The following is a 20,204-nucleotide window of genomic DNA, read 5'->3' as shown; positions in this document are numbered from 1 at the left end:
GTTTATTTGTTTATTTGTTTATTTGTTTATTTGTTTATTTATTTATTTATTTATATTTCAACTTTGGATACCGCTCATCTCACGAAAAAGTGTCTCTGGGTGGAAAAAGTGATTCTGGGTGTCGTTTGAGAAAAAGGGAGCTGACGTCCACCCATCTTAAAGTTGCAGAGATGGAGAAACACTGACATAGACAATTAATTCAAATAATTAAATACAGTAAAGTACCGGAAAGCCTCACCATATCTTTCTTTGTACCATTACATAAATTATAGAGTGACGTAAGTTCTGTTAAATTATATCTGTCTATACAAATAGCTTAGACACAAGTATTGAACGTGGACATTTATCATCTTATATCACTTCTTACTATTAGAGAAGCCTGTCTACACCCCGCAATTGTGTTATTTTTATATTTGCTCATTTATAACTTCCGTCACCAAATACTTTTTATTTTTTTCTGAATCATCCTTTAAATGCCCATCGAAAGAACAATTACTCCCATTTTCTTGCTTGGTTTTCTTTTTTAAATAAAGAATCAGTATTTATGTTTTAATATAGGTTCATTGGAGTCACAGATATGGCAAAACACGGTGAGCTTGAATTTTTATATCTCAGTCTTGGTTTCGTATGGTTCTCACGCTATATGGTTCGGAGAGCGAAACATTATACAAGCATTTTGATAACATTATTATTCATTTCCTGGCCAGGTCCTTTCTCATCCTGAACATTGTCGGGAACAGGAGTTCTTAAATTGAACTTTCAGCCTGTCTCACTTCTTGGGAAGATCCAGCAAAAGATCTGGCAACACAGCATCGGCGCTCCTTGATTCGGAAAAGGCCGAGGAGGAAAAGAGCCACTCCTATTTTGTTCAGGAAAAGCCCCATCCAGAGGCCAAAGGTGGACTGCCCCTGTGAGCCTGTGGGGAAAAGACAGCGGATCGTTTTGGTTTAGTCTCAATAAAGCCACTTTTGATTCCTAGAAGAACCGAACTTGGAGCTAAATTGTAGAATTTGGTTTCTGACAGGTGTCATACATACCTAAAACAAGTACTACGTTGAGACTATATAATGCACGTCGGATGCACCTGAACAGGGGCACCTACGACGATATTACGATGAAGAAGGGAGTGAGACAAGGTTGCATCCTGGCCCCTGCGCTATTTAACATCTGTCTCAGTGACCTGGAGACCACCTTACTTCAGGCTGAGGACCGACGTTCACCATTACCAAAAATAAAATTTGTGCTTTGTCATATGCAGATGACGCTGTTCTTCGTCCGCACAGTAGATTGGGGCTGGAGCACCTACTTGAGGCGCTAGTGAGGTATTGCCAAGAAAATCAGTTACAAATTAACTGTGATAAAACTAAATTTTTGGTTTTTGAAAAAAAGGTTAAAAAGCACATCTGGAAAATTCAAGATCATTTAATAACAGAAATAGAGAATTTTTGTTTTCTGGGCATTTTATTTAAACAGTGCTCTAAGCTGGCAACGTCATTGTAAGCAATACTTCTGAAAAGCCAAATCTACTATGATGGCGTTACTTTAATATTTTTACTCAGAAGGAAGAAGATTTGTTCCTGCAGCAATAAATGTTTTTAATGCCAAAACTGCATCTCAGATTTTATATGGAGTTTCAATTTGGTTCACATGTGTTAATAATAACAGAGCACAATTGCAGGTGAAATTTTAAGATCCCTTTAAGGCCTCCTCTATTTCCTTCCTGTCCTTCAACCAGGTGACTGTGATCTCTTGGGGGGAGAATCCCTCTGCGGAGAAGTGGAAAGAGGCCCGAGACCCTGTCGTGATTCTGCCTGGGGGGCCACGGAGCCTGGCTGAGAGACGAAGGAGGGACACATCAACTTACAGTCCCACATAGATCATACCTGAGTCTCCAAGACTGCTTTTGGTTGGAGAGACTCAGCTTCGTGCAGGGAATTTGTCCCAAACATGTGATTTACACCCACAGGTCTCTCGGTTGACTGGGGTGGATCTCCTTCCATCCCTGGAAATCAAGTTGGGGTGCCACCTACCAATCACAGAGACCACGGTGCCTTTCCCCGAAGCCAGCTGTCTCTCTGGGTTGCCTGCCCTGAACTTCACACAGTAGTAGGTCCCAGCATCTTCAGGGAGGATGTTTCGGATGGAGATGCTGAAGTCTGTGTTTGATCCTGGGACGACCCTCATCCCCCGGTTCGAAGCTCTTTCTTTATCACTGATAATGGGAGGTTGGCTTCTGTCCAGGTCTTTGTACCACCTCACTCCTCCTGGTGGATTCCCCCCAGTCAGGGTACATGTCAGATTGAGGGTCTCTCCAGCTGTCACCGACAGGGATTCTGGACGTTGCATTATCTCCACATTCTGTCCTCCAACAACTGAAACAAAAAGAGACACTTTTATACTAGGTTTTCTCTAGAAAGTGGTCACCGGTCTTCTTGAGAGAGAAGAACGGGTGGTGCCCCTTCGGAGAACAGAATTACTTGCATTTCGTGAATATAAACCTCCTGGACTCTGGGATCAATGCTCTAGGACTCCTGGCCATTTCTGAATGACCACCTTGAAGCTGCCTAGTTCATGTTAGACCACCTGTGACCTGCTGGCTCATCCTTTCGGAGATATTTCCTTAACTAAGCAGAGGACAAGAATGACCCAGGGCAAAAAAGCAGGGGGAGTGGGAGCAACTTCCTGCCGGCTCCCCCATTGACTTTCCTTGTGGGAAGCTGGCGGGGAGTGTTGGAATTCACTCTTGCCACTTTGCTTGTGGGGGTGTGTGTGGAACCAAGGGCCCTCCTGCCATGTCCCTAAGGGGCCCATCCCTCCAGGGAGGAAGGGGGCTCACCTGCCAACCACCAGTGCCCTGCAGCCAGCTGTGCCTCCCAAGAGGGCATCCGACTCGCTCCCTCGTCTTTCCCCCAGCGTCCACTGCTGTTAAGAGATTCCAAATGTTGGCCTTGGTTTCAAAGCAGCCAATCACCACTCACCTGTTGGGCCTTCCTGCCAGCTGATTGGGGCCAGGGGCCAGAGGCAATTGGGAAAGTGGGCAGGGATATGCCCATCCCATCTTCCCCTGAACCACAGAACCCATGGGTTTCTGGGAAGTGTACTCAGAATGCGCAGTGGTGCTGAAGCAGTCACAATTTTGCCAAATTTCAATCCCACAGGAGTCATGGGTCCTGGATTTTGGTTGCATTCTGTAAGTTAGCCCATTTGAGGGACATTAATTCAAAAACTGTCGCCCTACGACACACCATTTTGCCCAGGTGAATGTTACAGACAGGAGAGTTTTAGTGGTATACAGGTGGTATGTTAGTTTTACATTTCATTTGCTTTTATTCACCTTGTACCTTTTTAGTGTGTTCTATTGTAAGCCATCCCAAGAGTTTCAGCTACTCGGCAGTTTAAAAATTTCAGTAAATCAACGAAATAAATAATAATAGGAACCCTTTACTTATGTGTGAGCCCCTCTAACCCTGTTTTTGGCAACTCTATGTAGCTATGAACTGCTAAGATTGTGTTTGCATTCCCTCAGAACTGAGCTCTGTCACTGGACTTTGGCATACATTTATCTTAATCTTAAATAACTTGGTTTTCTGATTTTCTTTTTTTCCTCTTAAGGGCCTAAGCCATAAGCAACAGCTGATTATCTTGGATCAATTGCTAAAAGTCTGGGGGATACTTGGCTGTCAGCCTGGATGGCGGTGGGAGTGCCATCTACTGGGAGACCAGTGGGCTTCGTTGGGCAGTTGGTGGGCCACGAGGAGAACAGGCTGCTGGACGAGATGGGCCGGGGGAAGAGGTGCTCCATCAGGGCCTGGTGTATGTTCTAGTCTCCCTTTCCTTCACCACTTCACCAGACCACATGGAGCACTTTTAGGACACAGCCCCCGAGCCCCCAAACAATCTTCCCTAAAGCAAAGGCCAGGTGGGAACAGGCTATATACCTCTTTCAGTTTCTGATATAGAGATAGAACAGAGATAGAGATATAAATATAGAAATATAGATAGATATTGATATACATTTTATTTATTTATTTATTTATTTATTTATTTATGCAATTTATATGGTGGCCCAACTCACTCAGGGTGATATAGATATGGAGAGGGAGATTTTACAATTGGGAGAGGTGCAAACAAACCCCCCCAAAATCAGAAAACCCCAATTTTGAAATGGGGGGGGAGAATACTCCTGCCATGCCCTAAAGCCACCGCTTGGATGGAGGCTAAAGAGAGACATGCTGGTGTGGAAGAACATCATGCATGTTCCAAGGATGTTTTCACCCCTCTCTCAGAAGGCCAGAAGTTGGGTCACCCACTGAGTCTCAAGGGGGGAAGTTTTGATGCCGGTAAAGAGAAGAAGGACTTTGTGAGGTGCTGCAGAGTTCAAGGGCAAGAATTGCCCCCCTCAGCCCAGGCAACAGCCCCTCAGCCATTTCCAGAGGGGGAATGAACAACGTCTGATGATGATCCTGCCGTCCTGCCCGCTACCCCCCGCCTGGCCCCTGTCTATGACTGTCCTCTGCCAAAGCTGCGGGGTCTGGCCAGGGGGATGCACTGGAAGAAAACGGATGGTTTAATCTCTTACTTCGCCTTCAGCACTTCCTGCCTTGCCAGTCCAGCACCAAGGGGCACCAGTGGTGGGCTGTGCTGAGGCCCTCCCTTGACCTTAAGTTGACCTGGACAGCCCTGGGCCCTCCACAAGGTTTTAGTGCTCTTTTGAATGAACTAGATCTGCATTTAAGAACCAAGTGCTCTCTTTCAAGGCAGAGCTTGCTCCTTTGCACCCAGAAAGGAAGTCAGTTTCTGCCCGCCATGAGTTGCTGGATCGGCCACTAGCTGGTCACCATCTCAAGCTGTCTGCTGATTCCGACAACTAAGGATTTCTTGTGGTTTCACCATCTCCCATCCTTGGGGCTTGACTCTTTTCCTCCACACATCCACATACCTGATTTTCTTCCCGAAGGACAAGAGAGTTGGGGCCTGCCTCGCCTCTGGGGAAAGGTATTCCATAGGGTGGGGGCCACTGCAGAGAAGGCTCTCTTATTGGAGCCCACCAGTTGACATTCTTTCATTGACAGGGTCTGCAGCATACCCTCTCTGCCTGACTGGGTGGATATAATGGGGGTGAGATGGTCCCTCAGGTTACCCGGTCCCATGCCATGTAGGGCTTTAAAGGTGACAACCAACACCTTGAATTGGACCCAGAAGCAAACTGGGACCCAATGCAGATCACGCAGCAAAGGGGTAACATGTGCCATCTTTGGGGCACAAAGGAGGGGCCGCGGGCTGGACCTCTCGCTCTCTGTCAACACTGATTGGGACCAGCCTTGGAGGAAGGAGGTGAACCATCAGCCTGGGGGACTCCACTGCCAGCCCCGAGTCGGCCTCCAGAGCTCAGGCAGGGAGGGTGATACCCAGCAGGGAGGGTGGTAGAGCAGCACCAATCCCAGCTGTTCTCACAAGCCCAACTTCAGGAACAGGGTCTCACAACCGGCCACTTGTGGAGCAGAACCCCTGAAGGCCAACAGAGACTCCCGGATGACAACCGCTACTGGCAGGGGGTACCCAGTCTACTTCCCCTCCCTCCCCGACTCTCACTGGGGGGTGAGTATCCTCACAACACTCACCCCCTCATTCACACTCTATGCATTCACCCTTGGGCTCCCTCCCTAGGGAAGGGCACCCAAACTCTCACACCCAGGTGGGACCCCTATCCACCTCTGCCCTCTCTGCATAGGCTATAGGGGCTGGCTGAGTTGACCACTTAGGCTGCCCCTCAGGTTGCACCTCAGACCCAGGCTGTAGCCGATTTCCAGGCCTTGGGCTGTCGCTGCCAATTCTTTGGCTATGGCCCCCAGTCCCATTCGAGGTACCACCGTTGCTCTAGCACCAGTCCTGTAAACCTTCCGTCATTTGAAGTGACCCAGACCTACTTCGGCTGTTCTCCAGGCTGCTGCAGACCAGGCCTCCCTTCGGGGGACTTGCTGCATCGCTCATCCCAGGTCGCTGGCTCTGTTTGCTGTGCCACTCAGCTGTGCAGCCTGGCTCTGTCAGCCTCCGATGAGTCACAGCATCTTCCACCAGGCTCTGCCGGGCGGAACCGAGCACCCCAAGCCACTCGCTGCACCGCTCAACCCAGGACGCCCGCTGCGTTGTATCTTTAGGATCGGGGGCACTTGCCACACCCCCTGTTGCATCGCTCAGCTGTGCATCCTGGTTCTGCCAACCTCCACTGAGCTCCCCCAGCCTCTGTTGAGCTCCCTTGGGCACCGCTCGCTGATTCAGGCCTCCTACTGCACTTGCGGCGCTCACTGTGCCGACCAACTGGAACCACCCACTGCGCCATTCCACTTCGGGCTGCTCACCTCAGACTGCTTGCCACAAAGTTTGCAGGGCCAAGGCACCCCAACTCCTGGCACATTGGTGCCAAGGAGACCCCAGGGCAGCCAGGTAAAAACCAAACTCAGCTGCGTTGCTCAGCCCCTTGGTTTCACCTTTGGCTTGCCTTGTCTAGCCTAGCGAGGCAGTGGGCGTTTGCTCCTGGTCGTTGTCTTGGAATCCTTTTTAAAAATTTTTTTAATTTATTTATCTTAAATTATCTTGCTTTCCTGATTTTCTTTTCTTTTCTTTTTTCCTGCTTAAGGGCATAAGGCATAAGCAATACCTGATTATGTATAAGGGGCTCTCTATGTAACAAGTGTCAGATTCAGCCGGTGCGGCACGGCTAGGAACTTGCCCAGCCGTGCTTAATCAGTTTCACCACTCAAGTGCTAGCAAAGGAAAAGGAGAAGTGGGAAACCGCGAACTGATTAGTGGGCCAGCTGGGGCTGCTTAACTAATCTGCAAGCGGATACTTTGTGTCAACGCCAATTTGCCTCGGGCGCTGCAGACAAAGGGGAGAGCAGCGGATTAGAGGTAAAGCAATCAGCATGTGATTGGGAACTCCCGGCTTTGTCAGCAACAGAAAGACCCAACAAATACAACAACAATGCCATCGATAGAAACCAATCAAGAACACGAAAGAGCTGGACTGAATCTGCCATTTGAGTAAAGGGGGGGATTACTGGGGGTAATCTGTAACCAAGCAACAGGGGCTAAGCACGGGAACGGGGGAACTATAAATTGTATTGTAAAAGGTGCCAATCCAGTCCTGGCTTTGTCTGTACTTACTACATTACGCTTGAGTAAACTTCTTTGCTGAACACACGTGTCACGAGAGTTTCTCTGAGACGAACAGGGTAAACCTTACAACAAGCCCTTCTTTATTAAGGTCCAATATCTTAAAATGTAGTATACTTGAAAGTTTTAAGATAGTGGACTTTAATAAAGAAGGGCTTGATTAAGCGTAGAGTAAGACAATTTAAGTTAGGAACTAGTTGTCCAGTTTATTTTATATGATCATGTTTGATGCTAAAGAAAAAAATTCCCTGGAGTTGAGATCAGCTCCGCTTTTAGTGTGGAAAGGGTCACAAAGAAAGTGGGAACTATTTAGAAGAGGGAAATAATGATGCCTAATTTCATATAGTGAAAAAAAAAATCTGAAAAACAAAGGAACAACCTGCAGGGTGAGGGTCAGCAAACCCTCAGAAGAAACGTTCTGAAGGTCCATACTTACTTCCTTCAGGTTGCATCACAATGAACAATGTTGCTGTTGCATTGACCAGAGGCTGGGAGTTATGTTGAACCACACAAGTGAAGAGTGAGGAGTTCCTGTCTTTGGTGGCCAGCACCTCCCAGTACTTCTTCAGGGAAGATGTCCCGTCGGACTTCCGGGTCTTCTGGACAACCTTTCCTTTTTTGCTTGGGGTATCCTTGCTAAACAGCTCCATGTTGGCATTATCAGGATAAAAATTTTCCATGCTGCAAGTGACCGTCACAGTGGTGTTCAGCGGGACAGGGGAAGGTGGGTCAGCAACAAGGTGTAAATTGGGGGGAACTGAGCAAAGAGAGACAAAGAGATCCGTCAGAGGCGCTTCTGACTCATGGCTCCTGCGTGCGGAAGGGGCTGGAAGACCAACTGGGCCTGGCCTGGGACTGCGGCCTTGGGGAAAGAAGTGAGTCAGTTCTCTGAACAGAACCCTTGTTGGTGAAATTCAGGGCTTCCTTTTCCACTGTTTGGGGGCAGGAGACCCAAGACCTGAACTTAACACAATGAAAAAGGAAAGAAATAAGGAACTCCCTCCAGTTTTCAGCAAATCTCAGCTCTGTCCTCATGTGTTTATTTCAGGTGTGTTGCGTAGATTTCTCTCCTGCCATTCGTTTGGATGTCAACTGCTCCCCTCACCCCCAACTTTCTATTACACATCTTTGGCCACCCAACTCAAATAATGTGACTCTGGGCAGCATGCAAAATCACTGAGCAAAAATACAAAGGAAAAATAACATATACTGCTAAAGGAAGCTAAAACAATTCAGCGACAATCAGGATTAAAATACATCTCACCCGTTGGGAAGTCTACTGCACTTGACCCAAGTGCCCGGGGAAAGATCCTGGCTGCCTTCCTAAAGGGCTGCTCCCCACAACAACAGCCCTGTGAGGCCCCTTGTGCTGAGAAAGAATGGCTGGTCTAGGTGGACTTCCATGGCTGGGGGGGCTAGGCGGGGCCTGCCTGGAACCATTCCTCTGCCATTGGGGGATCTCAACCACTCCAGACTCTGTGGCCTCGTCCTTCTCTGGGACCCAGAGCTCACCTACCTCTTAGGATATCATGAAGTGGAAAGTCCTGCTGGAGGGGAGCCTCCAAGGAGCTGTGCTGGATCTGGCAGGTCAGCTGCGACTTCACGTCTCCCTGCCCGAGCAGCACTTCCACCGTGCTCTCCACTCGGTACGAGATGCTCTGCTGTGCACCAGAATCCAGAATCTTGGTCTGGGCCTCCTCTATTTTCTTCCCATCCTTCAACCAGGTGACTGTGATCTCTCGGGGGGAGAATCCCTCTGAGGAGCAGTTGAAAGAGGCCCGAGACCCTACCCCGATTCTGCCTGGGGGGCCACGAAGCAAAGGCTGGGATGGCCTGGCTGAGAGAGGAAGGGGGGAGACGTCAACTGACAGTCGCACATAGACCATAGCAGAGTCTCCAAAACTGCTTTTGGTCAAAGAGACTCAGCTTCGTGCAGGGAATTTGCCCCAAACATCCCTGGAAATCAAGTTGGGGTGCAACGTACCGATCACAGAGACCACAGTGCCTTTCCCCGAAGCCAGCGGTCTCTCTGGGTTGCCTGCCCTGAACTTCACGCAGTAGTAGGTCCCAGCATCTTCAGGGAGGATGTTTCGGATGGAGATGCTGAAGTCTGTGCTTGATCCTGGGACGACCCTCACCCCCCGGTTCGAAGCTCTTTCTTTATCACTGAAAACGGGAGGTTGGCTTCTGTTCAGGCCTTTGTACCACCGCACTGCTCCTGGTGGATTCTCCCCAGTCAGGGTACATGTCAGATTGAGGGTGTCTCTAGCTGTCACTGACAGGGATTCCGGACGTTGGGTTATCTCCAGGTTCTGTCCTCCAACAACTGAATCAAAAAGAGACACTTTTATATTAGGTTTTCTCTAGAAAGTGGTCACCGCTCTTCTTTAGAGAGAAGAACAGGTGGTGCCCCTTTGGAGAACAGAATTACTTGCATTTCCTGAATGCAAACCTTCTGGACTCCGGGATCAATGCTCTAGGACTCCTGGCCATTTCTGAATGACCGCCTTGCAGCTGCCTAGTTCATACTAGACCAGTCATGAAAGGCTCATCCTTTCAGAGATATTTCCTTACTGAAGCAGAGGGACAGAATGACCCAGGACAAAAAGCGGGGGGAGCGAGAGCAACTTCCTGCTGGCTTCCCCATTGACTTTCCTTGTGGGAAACTGGCGGGGAGCATCGGAAATCACTCCTCCTGCTCCTTGGCTGACTTGTGGAACTGCCCACCATTTTGCTGAGGGGGGGGGGAAGCAAGGGTGCAGCAAACTGTGAGGAAAACTGCACCCCCACTCCCCATCCTGCCATGTCCCTGAGGGAGGAAGAGGGCTCACCCGTCAACCATCGGTGCCCTGCAGCCAGCTGTGCCTCCCCAGCAGGCATCCGACTCGCTCCCTCATCCTTCCCCCAGCGTCCACTGCCGTTAAGGGATGCCAAATTTTGGCCTCGGTTTCAAAGCAGCCAATCGCCCTTCGCCCATTTTGGGCCTTCCCGCCAGCCAATTGGGTGCAGGGGCCAGAGGCAAGCGGGAAAGCGGGCAGGGATATGCCCATCCCATCTTCCCCTGAACCATGCAACCCATGGGTTTCTGGGAAGTGTAGTTGGAAGGCGCGGTGGTGCTGAAATGGTCACAACTTTGCCAAATTTCAATCCCACGGGAGTCGTGGGTCCTGGATTTTGGATGCATTCTGTAAGTTAACCCATTTCAGGTACATTAATTCAAAAACTGTTGCCTTACAACACACCGTTTTGCCCAGCTGAATGTTATAGACAGAAGAGTTTTAATAGTACATAGGTGGTGCATTTCATTTGCTTTTATTCACCTTGTACCTTTTTAGTGTGTTTTCCTGTAAACCATCCCAAGAGCTTCAGCTACTGGGCAGTTTAAAAAGGTTCATAAATGAACACAATAAATAATAAAGAACCCTTTACTTATGTAGGAGCCCCCACCCCCACCCCCACCCCTGTTTTTGGCAGCTCTATATTGCGATGAATTTTGATACGGAACTGCTAAGACTGTGTTTGCATTCCCTCAGAAGTGAGCTCTGTCACTGGACTTTGGCATACATTTATGTTAATCTCAAATAACTTGGTTTCCTGATTTTCTTTTTTTCCGCTTAAGGGTGTAAGCCATAAGCAACAGCTGATTATCTTGGATCAATTGCTGCAAGCCTTGGAGATCCATGACTCTCAGCCTGGATGGCGGTGGGAGTGCCATCTTCTGGGAGACCAGTGGGCTTCATTGGCAGTTGGTGGGCCCCTGGGAGAACAGGCTGCTGGACGAAATGGGCCGGGGGAGGAGGTGCTCCATCAGGGCCTGGGGTATGTTCTGGTCTCCCTTCCTTCACCGCTTCCCAAGACCACATGGAGCACTTTCTGGAGACAGCCCCCAAGCCGTCTTTCCTAAAGTGAAGGCCAGGTGGGAATGTGCTGTATATCTCTTTCAGTTTCCGATATGGAGATAGAGACACAGATAGAGATCGATATAGAGATGTAGTTAGATATGTATATAGATATACATATTTAATTAATTAATTAAAGTAATTTATATGGCTGCCCAACTCACTCACGGTGATATAGATATGGAAATTTTACAGTTGGGAAAGGTGGAAAAAAATCCTCCCCAAAACCAGAAACCCAAGTTTTAAAAGCGGGAAGGGAGAATACTTTTGCCATGCACTAAAGCTACTGCTTGGATGGAGGCTAAAGAGAGACATGTTGATGTGGAAGAACATCATGCATGTTCCAGGGATGTTTCCCTCCGTCTCTCACAAGGCCAGAAGTGGGGTCACCCACTAAGTCTCAACGGGGGAAGTTTCAATGCCGGTAAACAGAAGGACTTTGTTAGGCGCTGCAGAGTTCAAGGGCGAGAATTGCCCCCCTCAGCCCAAGCAACAGCCCCTCAGCCATTTCCAGAGGGGGAATGAGCAACGTCTGCTGATGATCCTGCCGTCCTGCCCGGTGCCCCCCGCCTGGCCCCTGCCTATGACTGTCCTCTGACAAAACTGCGGGGTCTGGCTGGGGGGATGGCCTGGAAGGAAATGGATGTTTTAATCTCTTACTTCGCCTTCAGCACTTCCTGCCTTGCCAGTCCAGCACCGAGGGGCTCCGTTGGTGGGCTGTGCTGAAGCCCTCCCTTGGCTTTAAGCTGGCCTGGACAGCCCTGGGCCCTCCACAAGGTTTCAGTGCTCTTCTGAATGAACTTGATCTGCATTTAAGAACCGAGTGCTCTCTCTCAAGGCAGACCTTGCTCCTTTGCACCCAGAAAGGAAGCCCACTTCTGCCTTCCGTGAGCTGATGGATCAGCCACCAGCTGGTCTCCGTCTCAAGCTGTCTGCTGCTTCTGCCAATAAGGATTTCTTGAGGTTTCACCATCTCCCATCCTCGGGGCAAAACTCTTTTCCTCCACACATCCACATACCTGCTTGCTCTCAGTTCCCTTTTTATAAAGCAAACTCTCCAATTAAGGAGAGGGTGGGGCTGTTTTAACCCTCCTTCTCAGGTAGCCCCAAAATGCTGGATCCCAGGAAGAAAACATCACTCCAGGTGGTGAATGACTTCCAGGGTCCCCACTCCAAGGACTGCATCAAACCAGGTGGCCCCAGTTGATCTCCAGAACCTCAGAGCTCCGATGCTCTTCTCCTTTGTTCTCCTACCACTTGGGGTGGGAAGCAATGGGAGAAATCTTCTCCTCTCCAAATTCTGCAGCTGGGACTGACCTTTGCTGGCAAATCTTCTCATCTCACTGTTCAGATCAGCATAGCAGGTTTTAAGCAGCCTTAAATCTTGCAGGATTTTATTCCAGCTGTAAATCTGAGAATGGAACCTGCCGGACTTTAAATGTCTCACTCACCCAGATCCCGCAGAAGAAGGAAGAATAGCAAGATCTTTCTCTCAGCAGAAGGAGAAAAAGAGGAACTTTGTTTCCTTCTTCTAAAGTTGGGCAATTTCTAGAAATCATCTCTATTTTTTTTTAATTTTTAATTTATATTTCATATTTATCACCGCCTATCTTACTGTGGGGTGACTCTGAGCAATCATCAATATTCAGCAATAAAAATTAGTAAAAATCAATAAAAATCAATAAAAATCAATAATATTCAGTGGCTGATCTCCTTCTGTCATCCAAAAAACTAGAATCTCAAGGCCAGCTGATTCCTGATGTCCTCCCAGCCATTCCCAAGGTGTGAGATGTGTATGTGTGAGAGAGAGAAGAGAATGTAGTTTTGGGTGATGCTAACAAAAGGTCACTTTGGGAAAGAAGCTACTGAAGGAAAAGCTAGATAGAGACTGGATTCTCACAGTACACTAAACCACATGAAAACTAATCAGGCTTAAAAGTAAAGCAGCTTCACATCCATTCGACATACTTGCAGAAGAGTGGAAGATGGTTGGACCACACGGCTGTGTTCCTGGAGGCCCCGTGTGAACTGGGGTATGGGGAGGCCCACAGTGGGCAGCCTGTCTGCAGTCCACAAATATGGAGCCAGGCATGGCTGCAGCACTAACACACAGGTCCCCAGACCCAGAAGCCAAAAAAATAAACTTCTCCCACAGCTTTTTCACGCTGACCTTTCACAACCACTAGAGTCCCACGTCCTTTGAACCAGTCCTTGCTGTGCCCCGTGCTTTTCTTCTCCTTCATGCAGTAATATGTCCCTGCATCTTCCAGAGTAACATTGTGGATGAAGATAGTGAAATCTGGGCAGGAACTTGGGGATTTCCTCTTTATTCTTTGATCATTTCCAGGAGTTTGCTTATCTGCGTAAATGAGCTTCCCCTGGGGATCTTCCCGGAGGAACCATTTCACAGGACCGGGTTGGAGTTGCTCAGACACCAGGCACTCCAGGTGGAGGTCTTCTCCTATTAGTACCTGAACAGACTCCAGGGAGTGCCGCACCTTTGTGTCCTGGGCCTAAGCTCCTGAGAAAGAGGAACCCGGGACACCTTTGTGTCCTGGGCCTTAACTCCTGAGAAAGAGGAACCAGACTGCAGTTACAGCTCTCTCATGCCATCCCAACCCTTCCTCAAATGAGGTGTCCTGTGTGGAATGTGGATGCCTTGCCCAGAACTGTGATCATATCCAACCCGATCAAGAAAACTTCAAAGCACTGTTCCAGAGCAGTGACCAGGGCAGGAGAATTTGACAGACTGGATTCTTATGGAATCTGCCCAACTTATAGCTAGACCCCCTTCATTCACTGCCTTGTAAGGAAACAAGAGCCCTGGTCTCTCCCCCTTGCTTTCCAGTTTCAAGGGATCCCTGGATTTCTCTTAGCCTGTGATCTGGGTGTGGGTGGAAGGGAAAGGAAGCCCATTTCTGGTGTCGAGGTGGAGAATAGAATCACAGAATCACAGGATCATAGTGCTGGAAGGGACCTTGGAGGTCTTTTGGTCGAACCCCCAATTATAATTATAAAAATTATGAGAGGAGACACGAGAATAAGAGAATTATATGCATTCACATTTGCAAGGGGTGCAGAGACCCCCCAGCTCAACTGAAGGTTCTTTAAATAAAGACTCACAGAACATGAGTGAAATAAGAGGAACAGTAAAGCCTCGTTGACTTTCTTAAGCTAAGCTAGCTCTGCACACATTCCCAACTGTACTTTCTCACCGGGATCCAACACAACCAGGGTTGCCAAGGTACAGAAAGGGACGAAGGGAGGATGGATGGATGGATGGATGGATGGATGGATGGATGGATGGATGGATGATAGATAAATAAATAAATAAATCTCCATTCCTGGCACCCCCCTCCCGTCATTCTGCCCATTCCCAGCACACATCAAGTGCACCGAGTGCCTGTGGTGGAAGACTTGAGTGAGGAGGTCCAAGATCATAGGGAGTCAGAGAGGAATCTCAAGCATCTCCTCAGCCTACAGCCTGAGCATGTGAAAACTAAGAGGATGAGACTGGCACCACCCTAAGGAATGCAGAGTGTTTAGTTGCTGTCGTTGGGGGTTAGAGTTAGTCTGGCCGGATTCTGTCTAGTAGGTGTAAGCTAATAAAGTAACTGAACTGCTCCTGAATTGTCCCGCTGAGTTTCTTGGGCTGAGCCTGACAGTGCCAAACCCATCACTAAAGCAGATCTGAACAGCAGACTGAAGGTTAGCGGATTAACACAGTCACAAAGGAGCCAGATTCTGCCTGGGAGCCTTCCCCCATGGCTGAGTTGAAGAGTTGTCCATGGCAGACAGTTAGATTGGCATGAAATGGGCAGCCCCATGGCTGATTCTCCTCCTGCTTTTATTGCTTGTGTGCCCCATCACTGCAGTCCCCAAACTTCACTCCAAGGGAATGGGACGGACAATGACCAGCCACTTTTACCCACCTTGAGGCTGCCTTAGATGGTGTGGGAGGAAGAGAGAAAAGGCTCCATGAACACCGAGACAACCAAGGGAGACCAAAGCCAGCCTCACTCCTGGCTCGGGGATGAGATGAAGGCCACCTCAAAGGGAGATGGCAAAGAAGCAGATCAGGCCAGGACATGTGTTTGGGTGAGGTGCAGGTGTGGGCAGCCCTTAAACAAAGGGTCATCAGAAGCCCTGAAGCCGCTATCCAGAATGAAAGGAACAAGTGTCAATGTGTAGTTTTCCTCGATGCATCCGAAGGCCCACACCGAACCAGGGACCACCATTGGCCCTCCCCAAATCTCAGTGCTCTGATGCTCTTCCTGACTATTCCTGCATGTTCACCTGGCCATTCAGGGAGGGGCCAAAGGAAGAAATCTTTACCCCAAAGGATCCAAAATCCAGAGCTGGCCCTTGCTGGGGAATCTGCTAATCTCCCTGTTCATAGCAGCGGAACACATCTTCCCTTAATATCCATCTTCCAGCTGGAAATCTGAACAATAGCACTATCCTGATTTCAGATGCAAACACTCACTCAGGTCTCGCACAAGCAGGAGGAACAGCAGCTGAAGCAGACTAGGGATTCCCAAGAAGGACCTCAAGGCAGCCATGCCGATTGCTGCAGGAGAGACGTCTGGGGTTACTTCATGTCTTGCTCCGCAAGACTTCCTTCAGCAGAAGGAGCAAAAGAGGAACCCTCATTTCCTTCTTCTAACTTGGACCATTTGCCCAATTTTGGATTGTTTATCCAAAATACCTAAGTTCAACCAAGGGGAAGAGAAAAAAAATTGTGACTGGAGAAACAGGGATGGTGGAACAGGCAGAGAGTGGTAAGACATCATCCACACTGTCCACAGGTGAAGAGATTCTCAAGACAGAATAAACCTTTATCTAAAGCTTCTTTAGACAAAGAGATGCAGGACCTGCGTGAAACCAGAGCAGCAACAAAGCCATATTGATTTGAAGCAAAGCTAGTTCCACAAACATTCATCCCTGCACTTTCTTACCACATACTGTAGCCAGCCCCCACACACAAGGCGAGGGGAGAGTGTGGTCCAGCACAGAAATAGCTCCATTCCTTTCTTGGCTTCACTTTGTCTTATGCAATGACTTGTTGCTGAGAAGATTCAGACATGAGTTGTTTCTACAGGAGCTTAGGTGATAGAGAAATTAGTTGTGTCCTCCTGTGATCTGCGGCAGTTACCAGAATCTTTCGGTATAACTCACTCGCCTCCTGTTGTGGTTTCTTGTTTCCTCTTTGTGTGCCTGGCCTTGTTTTCACCTAATATAACAGATAATTCCTGAGCTCACAAAGATGGCTCTGCTGGAGTTGACTTGGCTTGTGGGAAGCCAACAGGAAAAGTTGCAAATGGTGATCATGTGACCGTGGGACGCTGCAACCGTCGTAAGTGTGAGACAGTTGCCAAGTGCCCAGATCATGATCACATGACCGTGGGGGTGCTGCGATGGCTGGAACTTTGAGGACCGGTCATAAGTACCACTTGTTCAGCTCCAACACCACTTTGAACGGTCGCTGAACGAATGGTCGTTAAATGAGGTGTACCTGTCCTTATACAAAGATTTTAAAGACTAAGATACAGCTGAAACCAGAACTTGTTTTGTTGGGATTAATGGACAGACAACTAGAAAAAATCCGTGGCAGAATTTTTTTATTAGATCACTGCTGCGGGACAACTAGAAGAACAAAAATGGGGAGGTTCTGGAACACCTGCAGTGGAGAAATGGTTGGTGAAGATGATGGAACTAGCAGAGGTGGCAAAATTGACTTGTTTGGTTAGAGAAAGATCTCTCAGTCTCTCACCCTAGGGAAGAGCACCCCAACTCTCACATGCAGGAGGGACCTCCACCCACCTCTGTCCTCTCTGCATAGGCTCTAGAGGCCGGCTGAGTTGACCACCTAAGCTGCCCCTCAGGTTGCACCTCAGACCCAGGCTCTGGCCGATTTCCAGGCCTTGGGCCATCGCCAATTCTTTGGCTATTGTCCCCATCCCATTCGAGGCACCACTGTTGCTCCAGAGCCAGTCTGGTAAACTTTCAGTCATTTGAAGCTACCTGGCCCTACTTCAGTTGTTCTCCAGGCCGCTGGAGACCAGGCCCCCCATCGCTCATCTCAGGTCACTGGCTCTGTTGTTCGCTGTAGTGCTCAGCTGTGCAGCCTGGCTCCGTCAGCCTCCGAGGACCTCCTGCCAGCCTCTGCCGAGTCACACCAGCCTCCACTAGGGTCCACTGGGTGCGACCCGGCACCCCAAGCCACTCGCCATGCCACTCAATCCGGGACGCCCGCTGTGCTGTATCTTTAGGATCGGGGCCACTCGCCACACCCCGTTGAGCCGCTCAGCTGTGCAGCCCCGTTCTGCCAACTTTGCCGAGCTCCCCCAGCTTCCATTGAGCTCCCCCAACTTCTGCTGAGCTCCGCTGGGCACTACTTGGTGATTCAGGCCACTTGCTTCACTTGCCGCACCCACTGCAGAGCCCGGCTGGAACCACCCGGTGTGCCATTTGCCTTTGGGCTGCTCACCTCAGACTGCTTGCCATGAAGTTCATGGGGCCAAGGCACCCCAAGTCCTGTCAGACTGGTGCCAAGGAGCCCCCAGGATAGCAAGGTGAAAACCTAACCCAGCTGCGTTGCTCAGCCCCTTGGTTTCACCTTCGGTTTGCCTCGTCTAGCCTAGCGAAGCAGCCGGCGTTTGCTCCCAGTCGCTGTCTTGGAACCCTTTTATTTATCTTAAATTATCTTGCTTTCCTGATCTGTTTTTCCTGGTTAAGGGCATAAGCCATAAGCAATACCTGATTATCTTGGATTAATTCTCACATCTCAAATTTTATATGGAGTTTCAATTTGGATCACATAGCTAATAATGGCATAGCACGCTTGCAGGTGAAATATCTACGATCCCTTTTAAGTGTCCCAAGCTGTGCTCCAAATTCTGTTTCTGTCTTGCAAACTGGTCCATGCCCTTCGAAAACAATCGCTTGATTAAGCACGGTTAAGTTTTGGTTGCAAATATATCTTTTTAAAAACAAGGAAGGACAACTTCTGGAGATCCCAAATGACTCCTTGTAGATCTGTGGTTTAAGCCGAGGACTCAGAAAATAAGGCAGATTGGCAGGGATCCTGATTATTTGTTCTCCAGGGGCATGTCATCAGCATTCATCGTATCAAACAAAGACTGGGGGATAATCCAGGACAGGAATTAACGGCTACAGCCAAAGTACCTTGTTCACCTGTAACTTTTGGAATTAACTACAGACCTATTTTTCAACTCCCTAAATATTTGCATAGCTTATATTTAAACAAATACAGAACAGCCTTTTCAAAAGCCAGATGAAATGTGTTGCCATCAAATATGCTCTATGGTAGATTTCAAAAAATTCCCATTTCTCAAAGATTTTGCCCCTCTCACGGTACCGATCCTGAGCTGGTGGATCATATTTTACTGTATTGTGAATTTCATATCAACTCCACTGCGTAAGATCAGCCATCTTCATTCAGTCTGGTGCCTCATCCTCCTCTCTCTTTCTTTCACAGGTGGGCAATGTATTGATTTTCTTCTCTCTCTTTTTTCTAAACTTTGTTCATTAATTCATACTTGTTAACTTTTCCTCCATTCCACGCCTCAACTTGGCATCTTGCAAGCCTTGCCCGCATCCCACCCAAACCTATTTTTGCCCGCATCCCACCAACTCAGAGATCTGTGAAAGAGCATGGAGGGAAGTGCCCAGTGCCCATGACCTCTACCTAGTCTGGGGGAGTTTGGGGATCAGTTGCCACTTGGCGAGTTTTGAGGTCATATGGTGAGCACTTTCACAAAATGGCAGCCACAGTGGGCAGGGGCTGGAAGGACACACCCATTTAGCAGGTGGGCGTCCTTCCCTCTGAAGCCCTAGGCTGCAGCTCTGAATTATTCTTTGTTTCTTAGAATGCTTCCTATATAGGCTTACATCTAAGGACGACATCTTTCATTCCTTGAAATAGGGTGTGTGTGTGTGTGTGTGTGTGTGTGTATAAAGTGTTTAATTTTATTGTTCACTCCCAAGAATACCAATGGTGGCATCTCATGATGGTTGAAAAATGGGCTTGGTGACAGATGAAGAGAGCAGGAAATGTGGAGGAACACCGAGGCCATCATTTTCAGAAGAAGAGACTGGCATGCATTATCCCTTCCCTATCAGAAACTGACTCATGCAGGGATCTTCACTAGTAAGGAGAAATTGCTTCCTTCTAAATCCATAAATTGCTTCCAAAGATTTCACACCTTTTCTTTCCTCTCTCTGTCTCTCTTTCTCCCACTTTTATGATTCCAACCTCATTCCAGAATGGTTTAACACAGTAGAAAATCCAAATATGTGAAATGCCGACTCCTGGAAAGGGGCTCTCTATGTAACAAGCCCTTCTTTATTAAAGTCCATTATCTTAAAACGTAGTATACTTGAAAGTTTTAAGATACTGGACTTTAATAAAGACGGTCTTGTTTAAGAGTAGAGTAAGACAATTTCACTTAAGAACTAGTTGTCTGGTTTATTTTATATGATCGTGTTTGATGCGAAAGAAAAAAATTCCTTGGAGTCGAGATCAGCTCCGCTTTTAGTGTGGAAAGGATCACAAAGACAGTGGGAACTATTTAGAAGAGGGAATTAATGATGCCTAATTTCACATCGTGTAAAAAAAAAAATCTGAAAAAGACAGGAACAACCTGCAGGGTGAGGGTCAGCAAATCCTCAGAAGAAGTTGCATCGCAATGAACAGTGTTGTTGTTGCATGGACCAGAGCCTGGGAGTTACGCTGTACCATTCAAGTGAACAGTGAGGGGTTCCTGTCTTTGGTGGCCATCACCTCAAGGGAACTGTTGAGGGAAGATGTCCTGTCAGAATTCTGGGTCCTCCAGCCAACCTTTCCTTTTTTCTTGAACTGGGGCCTGCCTGGAGCCATTACTTCTGCCATTGGGGGACCTCAGCTACATCCAGACTCCGTAGCCTTGTCCTTCTCTGTGACCCAGAGCTCACCTACCTCTTAGGACAGCACCAAGTGGAAGGTCCTGCTGGAGCGGAGCCTCCAAGGAGCTGTGTTGGATCTGGCAGGTCAGCTGCGGCCTCACGTCTCCTTGCCCGAGCAGCACTTGCACCGGGCTCTCCACTCGGTAGGACATGCAAAGATTGGCT

General features: G+C 48.5%; 1 protein-coding gene across 1 annotated transcript; it reads right to left on the bottom strand.

Annotated features, from left to right (window-relative positions):
* Positions 1-89: 89 nt before the first annotated feature.
* LOC148214296 (signal-regulatory protein beta-1-like) lies at positions 90-20,191 on the bottom strand. Its single transcript, XM_088154042.1, has 6 exons — positions 20,053-20,191; positions 9,158-9,499; positions 8,690-9,010; positions 7,610-7,930; positions 2,031-2,372; positions 90-916 (listed from the first exon to the last, which is right to left on the bottom strand). The coding sequence occupies exons 1-6, from the start codon at positions 20,189-20,191 to the stop codon at positions 747-749; spliced, it is 1,635 nt and encodes a 544-aa protein (XP_088010168.1). The 3' UTR covers positions 90-746.
* Positions 20,192-20,204: the final 13 nt, after the last annotated feature.

The sequence above is a fragment of the Python bivittatus genome, unplaced genomic scaffold, assembly GCF_059951505.1.
Source record: "Python bivittatus isolate LINGU-HERP-01145 unplaced genomic scaffold, Pbiv_v1 ctg000700_np1212, whole genome shotgun sequence".
NCBI lineage: Eukaryota > Metazoa > Chordata > Lepidosauria > Squamata > Pythonidae > Python > Python bivittatus.
The sequence above is the reverse complement of the archived record's forward strand: the minus strand, read 5'-3'. Positions and strand labels throughout refer to the sequence as shown.